Genomic DNA, 6,906 nt, shown 5'->3' with positions numbered 1-6,906 from the left:
GGCTGGCTTCAAGTGTAGGAGTGGGGAATTGAACCCAGTTCTCCAGATTAGAGTCCACCGCTCTTAACCATGACACCACCCTGGCTTTCTAGAGAGCCACTGTGGTGCTGTGGTTAGAGTTGTGGACTAGGACTTCAGGCAGCCCAGGTTTGAATCCTCGCTTCTCCCATGGAAACTCACTGGGCAACCTTGGGCCATTCACAAATACTCTGCCTGGCCTACCTCATAGGATGGTTGTTGTGAGGGAGTGGAGGAGGGGAGATTGAGGTCCAAATCCTCTTTGAGCCTCAACTGGAGAGAAAAACAGGATATTAATAAATAAATGCAAAATAAAACACAAATTCATAAATGGAGGGAGGGTGTGAAAACTGCTTTGCTACAAGCCGGGTCTCCCAGATTCTAGCCCGACACTCTTAACACTATGCCATGCTGGCTGTCATTTGAGGACTCCTCCATGCACACACCCATCTTCCAGCGTGGTATAGTGGTTAAGAGCAGTGGTGAGCGGTGGACTCTGGTGAACCGGGTTCGATTCCCCATTCCTCCACATGAAGCCTGCTGGGGGACCTTGGGCAAGTCACAGCTCTCTCAGCCTCACCTACCTCACAGGGTGTCTCTTGTGGGGAGGGGAAGGTGATTGTAAGCCTGTTTGGTTCTTCCTTCAGTGGTAGAGAAAGTCGGCATATAAAAACCAACTCTTCCTCTTGTTCTCTTTTCCTCTCCCCAAAGGCTTTGACGGGACCGTCCGTGTCTATGATACCCAGAGCTGGGGCCCGGCCCCCCAGGAAGGCACGCCACTCTTTGTTCACCGAGGGCACATTTTCAGCAGCGTGGAAGGAGCCGTCCATCCCACCCTGGTGACCACTCACACCTGGCACCCCTACAAGCCACGGACCCTGTTATCGGCAGCTACTGATGGGTCGCTCCACGTGTGGGACTGGGCTGACCCTTGTGGGGCCAACTAGACCCCCTCCCCCGTTGGTCCCATGGGTGGATGGCTAGGAATCGCCCCATCTTTGGCAGCTGTCCGTAAGAACCTACGCAGGACTTCCAAGGAGGAAGAGCACACGCAGAACTAAAGAGCCGGGTTCTCTGCCCCCAAAACTAATGCAGATTTTGCAAGAGTTTAAAGATGGTTCTAGTAGGTTATCCGGGCTGTGCGACCGTGGTCTTGGTATTTTCTTTCCTGATGTTTCGCCAGCAGCTGTGGCAGGCATCTTCAGAGGAGTAACACTGAAGGACAGTGTCTTTCCTACACACTTGACACTGAGAGACACTGTCCTTCAGTGTTACTCCTCTGAAGATGCCTGCCACAGCTGCTGGCGAAACGTCAGGAAAGAAAATACCAAGACCACGGTCGCACAGCCTGGATAACCTACAACAACCTATGAACTCTGACCATGAAAGCCTTCAACAATAGTTTAAAGATGCTTGCAGGCGTGGCACAGGTTCATGGCCGATTATCCCAAACTGGGACCGAGCTCGACATTGCTAAGGGAAGGGTGACGGTTGGTGGGTCTCTGCCGATGCAAGCTCTGTGGAGAAGCCAAGTCAGCGTTTGCTCCAGAGCTTCCTGCATTTCAAGTCCTGGGAAAAGAGGTTAAAAAGCCTCTTCCAAAGCCGCCGTTTTCCTTGTTGTTGTCAGGGTTGGAGAACAAGTTAACTTGATTTAATCTGAACAGCGACAGTTGTGGGCGGCTCCACCAGGGCCCTGCCTAAAACCTAAGGACAAGAAAAACCATTTGAACAAAAATAAATTCCTTATTAAGCAGAGACACAAAACACAAATCCTGTAGGTTTCTGTAATCTTGTTGGCATACTGGGGATTTGTATTCTCTATCTTTGCTTACACAAACTTAAAAAAATCAGTTCTGCTGCACTTTGGGGCGGGACGGGGGTCCCTTTGTCTTGTCTTCCTGGATTTAGTTTGGCCCCTGTCGTAATAATGCAACATTAAAAGCGTTTCCCAAAAGAAAGCGTTTCCCAAAATTATTTCATCTGTACCTACCAAAAGAAAGTCGGCATATAAAAACCAACTCTTCTTCTATTCCAATACCTTAACCACTACATGCTGGCTTCTTCTATTCTTGAATGTGCGTTCTTTTCTGATTAGAAGCAGTCCTCTGTGACGCAATCAAAGCTTGGAGGGGGAGCATGGGATTTTTGGCCGAGCAAGACAGGCAGAGACTTGGAAAGAAGCAAAACTCACAGCTTAGAGGTGTGTTTTTAATTTATTTTTTTTAAGATTAATAAACTAGAATAATTTATTTGACAAAACACAGAAACGGCACAGATACCAGGGAGGAACCCAAGAAGCAAAAGGGGCCGGGATCAGTACAAAGGAACCACGTTACAAAATGTACCATGCTGCCTGGCGCTCTCGCGCAGGGCTGCCTTTACTCTGGAGGCGCTCGCTGGCTCTCCGCTTCGCTCTCCCCTGGCCAGGCGGGGCCCAAGAGGGCTGGGCTCTGCTCTTTCGCCACCCCCCACAAAGCACTTTTGGGGGGCCCGTGAGCCAACCAACACAGAAACAACACGGGGGTTCTTCGTAGAGGGGCAGCATGAGCAACTGCGAAATAAACACAAGCCAGCAGGGGCTCTCGGGGGAGCAGCAGAGGTGAATTCTGATCCGGTGAGCTAACTGGGGGGGGGGGGCAGTTTGCCAGAGACAGACTTGCTTATAGCTGGTCTCCTTTGGCTGTGGGAACCGCAACTAGGAGCTGCTGAGGTTATTCAGCTGCACAGCTGTACCCCCTATTCACCCCCTGGGTTTCTGCACAGTAAGCCACCTCCCATAGCGTCCAGCCCCCCAGGTGATACCCACCTCACAGGCCCTGCTCTCTGAGCCCCCCCCCCCCCATTTCCAGTAGTGAAGTGCGAGGTGACCAGCGACGGGGCTTTTCCAGTGGTGGCCCCTCGCCGCTGGAATGTGTTCCCTCAGGAGGCTCACCTGGCACCTACATTGGTTTATTTTAGGCACTGGGACAAACCGTTTCTGCTCATCCAGGATTTAAACATAGGGGGATTTTCTTTGTTAAATGCAATTTTAGTTTGGAAATCTTATTTAAGAGGTCAGTTGTCCCTTTTTATGGTCTACATTTTTATGCTTGGCTGGGGCTTTTAAAATGCTGGATTATAAAGAAGAGCTTTCAATAATTGGGCACTACAATTTAAGAAGGCCGTAGACAAGCTGGGACGTGTCCAGAGGAGGGCAACAAAGACGGTGAGGGGTCTGGAGACCAAGCCCTATGAGGAAAGGCTGAAGGAGCTGGGTATGTTTAGCCCGGAGAGGAGAAGACTGAGAGGGGACATGAGAACCATCTTCAAGTACTTGAAGGGCTGTCATAGGATGGTGCCAAGTTGTTTTCTGTTGCCCCAGAAGATCAAAAATCAAAAGAGTTTCAGCTAAACATTAGGAAGAACTTCCTGACATTTGGAGTGGTTCCTCAGTGGAACAGGTTTCCTTGGGAGGTGGTAAGCTCTCCCTCTTTGGGGGTTTAGAAGCAGAGGCTGGATGGCCATCAGACAGCAAGGCTGATTCAGTGAACTTAGGCAGAACATGAGAGGGAGGGAAGGAAGGTGTTTGGCTCTTGTGGCCCTTTCTTACATGCCCAGGGTAGTGCCCCTCACCACTTTGGGGTCAGGAAGCAATTTTCCTCCAGGCCAGATTGGTCAGGGATCCTAGAGGTCTTTCCCATAGAGTAGGGGTCACTGGGGGAGTAGGGGGAGAGAAAAGTAGTTGTGAATTTCCTGCGTTGTGCAGGGGGTTGGACTGGATGACCCCTGGGGTAGATGGCCTCAGAACAGACAAGCAAAGCAGAAAGATGAGCGTTGACCAAATGAGGTTGCCAGGACTCGGATACACTGCCATCGACTGTGGAGGTTCCCCAGCTCTTGCTGGATGACCTTCTATAACTACACCTAAATTTATTTCAAGGCCATCTAGCCACTCTCCCCCGAGGTAAATCTACACGCTGTGACAGAATGCATCTGCCATCTCCCCTGAACCCATCAGCACTGGGTGACGCACCCTGGCGCAAGAGTAATGGGAGCAGACGGGCAATTTCTAGTTACGCGTTTCACCCCAAAGCAGAGCATGGCCCTCAGGGTGTGCCCCCCCCCCACACGCACGCACACAACAGCACACATACACACGTCCACAACGCAACTCACAAACCAGCGTGCGCTCTCAGCACACAGCTGCAGAACTGCGGTTGGCACAGCTGCCCCACAAGCTGGCAAAGGCCCACCGACCCTGGCTCTCGTCAGAAAACAAACGGTTCGTACAAAAGAGAAGCGGCCCTAGGGCATGGGGCGTCCTATACAGTGAAATGAAGAGAAGGGGATTTGGAGGGAGGGGAGCTCCAGTTTATCTGTCGTTCAGCTGTGGGGAGTTTGTGCCGTCTTCGTCTTCCTCCTTCTCGTCCTTCATGCCTTTGAGCCGCTGCCGGGCAAAGTCTTCGAAAACGATGTCGTCGTCGCTACCAAAGAGAGAAAAGCAGAAGATGAGGCAGATGCAAAAAGAGACCTCCTGGGGCTGTCCCAGAAGGATGCAGTCAAGATGATGCCCGACGCCCCTCAAGAGCAGAAGGTCTTCCTTCTGTGCTCTGGGCAAATTTGGAGCCCCCACCCTGTGGAATGCTGCTACCTATCACAGAATCATAGAGTTGGAAGGGACCACCAGGGTCATCTAGTCCAACCCCCTGCACAATGCAGAAAATTCACAACTACCTCCCCCCACAACCCAGTGACCCCCATTCCATGCCCAGAAGATGGCAAAAAAAAAACCCCAAAAACCCTCCAGGCCTGGAGGAAAACTGCTTCATGAATTCAGGTACTGAATTCGCCACTTTGAGGACAAGAAGCAAAGTCAACAGGGTTATGGGCTTGAGCTGTTTAAACCGACCAAAGGCAGCAAACAAAGTCTGCGCGTGTTTCAAAGTGATTGTGGTTTGGGGTGTGACTCTATCTTTAAAAGGGGGTCAAGCCCTATTCAAGACCCATCAGTTTCATTCGTTTTCACCTGTCAGTGGTTCCCTGCTTTATTCATTAGCTCAAAAACATACCTACACAGTGAGTATTTGCGTTATAAAAATGTACGTCAATTTGATGACGGGCCGCCTCCAGTTTCCTGTTCCCGTGATTAACGTTGGATTAATCAAGAGAAAAGCAAAAAACACACATGCAAAACTGGAAATCTGAAACACTGAAGCCCGTTTGAGTCTGTTTCCTTCATTTGTATAATTTCTTCTGCTGCTGGGGCGCGGGGTGGAGAGGCAGGCAGAGAATCTACGCATTACACAAGGTTTTGCAGCCTCAGTTCTCATGTCCCCTCTCAGTCTTCTCCTCTCCTGGCTAAACATCCCCAGCTCCTTCAACCTTTCCTCACAGGACTTGGTCTCCAGACCCCTCACCATCCTTGTTGCCCTCCTCTGGACACGGTACACCTTTCTTAAATTGCGGTGCCCAAAACTGAACACGATTCTCTAGGTGAGGTTCTCTTAGAAGGGGAGCGACTAACATGCCTCTTCATTTTTGCAGCTCAGTTCTGAGGGCAGGGACACGTACAGAGAAAAGCCAGGCCCCCCGCTCAACTCACTTAAAAGGTTTGGGCGCAAGGGACGCGACACAGAAGGGAGCGTGGAGAAGGGTCGAGGGCACGGGGAAGTCTTACTTTGGGTTTCCTGCGAGGCAGCGCATGCGTACAAGGCCAGCGGTTGCGAGCATGCAAAGAAGGAAGGGGAGAGAAGAGACATGCATTCGGTGCGTTAAAAGGTTAGGCGCGAGAAGCGTTCAGACCGCCGGGCTTCGCGTGGAAAATGGCGCGCGTGGGATTAGCGACGGATGAGTCGGCCGGTTAGTAAGTCACATGCGACACGGGACGGAGTGCGAATGATCCCCCGAGGCCCCATCCCGCCCACGCCCGCCCGCCCCTCAGGTTTGTCTTACTTCGTGTCAAGCTCTATGAGGTTTGTATCAACGGGGGCTTCGTTTTCTGGAACTGAACACAGGCAACGGCGGCAAATGGTGAAAAGTCCTTGGGAGGCAATCGGTTATCTAACAATCCACCTACATTTACCTGACTCGGTTCTTGTAGGTTAAAGAAAATACCACGACCACGGTCACACAGCCCGGATAATCTATTTTTACCCGACTGTTTTTTGTTAATGCCATTCCCGCCCACCCAAAGGCTGCGGTTCTCATTCTTATTTTGTTAACGGGGGGGAAAAAACCTGAACAAATAAATACAACCGATTCATCTACATTACAGAAAATGACTTGCATGCATTTAAACTGTATCTTGAGATCATAAAATCAATAAACAGGGACCAGAGTATACATCTGGGAAGAGCTTAGAGGCATTTCAATCAATTTTGCCATTTCGGCAATTTTCCAAGACGTAGCAATCCAATCCTTCAATGCCACAATTTTATTTCTTTGCCACTCACTTACTGTTGATATTTTTGTTGCACATTAATAAATTCCATACTAAGTCATTGTTTTATTTTCACAAGCCACCATGGAGGGAATTTTGTCATTAAATCTCTCGTCTTTGGACATTCCCACCCTAAATGAAGAAAGCTGGCATCTTGCTGAAGATAGGTCAGACAAAGATATTGGAGACCCGGGTTCAAACCTAGACTTTGCCATGGAAGCTTCCTGGGTGACCTCGGGCCAATCACACTTAGCCTAACCTACCTGCCTTATACCAAATCAGACCATCAGTCTATCAGGGTCAGTATTGTCTACTCTGACTGGCTGCAGCTCTCCAGGGTCTCAGGCAGACGTCTTTCCCATCACCTACTGCCTGGTCCTTTTCTAACTGGAGATGCCAGGGAATGAACCTGGGACCTTCTGCATGCTGAGCAGATGCTTTCCCACTGAGCCACAGCCCATCCCTAAAGG

General features: G+C 50.3%; 1 protein-coding gene across 1 annotated transcript in view; it reads right to left on the bottom strand.

Moving 5' to 3' along the window:
• Positions 1-4,355: 4,355 nt before the first annotated feature.
• ARRB1 (arrestin beta 1) overlaps positions 4,356-6,906 on the bottom strand; it is a 104,986-nt gene continuing 102,435 nt past the window's right edge. Inside the window, exons 15-16 of the mRNA XM_056858100.1 lie at positions 5,950-6,001; positions 4,356-4,481 (exon numbers count right to left, since the gene is read on the bottom strand). Of these exons, the coding sequence (XP_056714078.1) occupies positions 4,370-4,481; positions 5,950-6,001 (164 nt within the window). The 3' untranslated portion in view covers positions 4,356-4,369. The remainder of the gene's footprint in view (positions 4,482-5,949; positions 6,002-6,906) is intronic.

The sequence above is a fragment of the Euleptes europaea genome, chromosome 12 (genome assembly GCF_029931775.1).
Source record: "Euleptes europaea isolate rEulEur1 chromosome 12, rEulEur1.hap1, whole genome shotgun sequence".
Classification (NCBI taxonomy): domain Eukaryota; kingdom Metazoa; phylum Chordata; class Lepidosauria; order Squamata; family Sphaerodactylidae; genus Euleptes; species Euleptes europaea.
The sequence above is the reverse complement of the archived record's forward strand: the minus strand, read 5'-3'. Positions and strand labels throughout refer to the sequence as shown.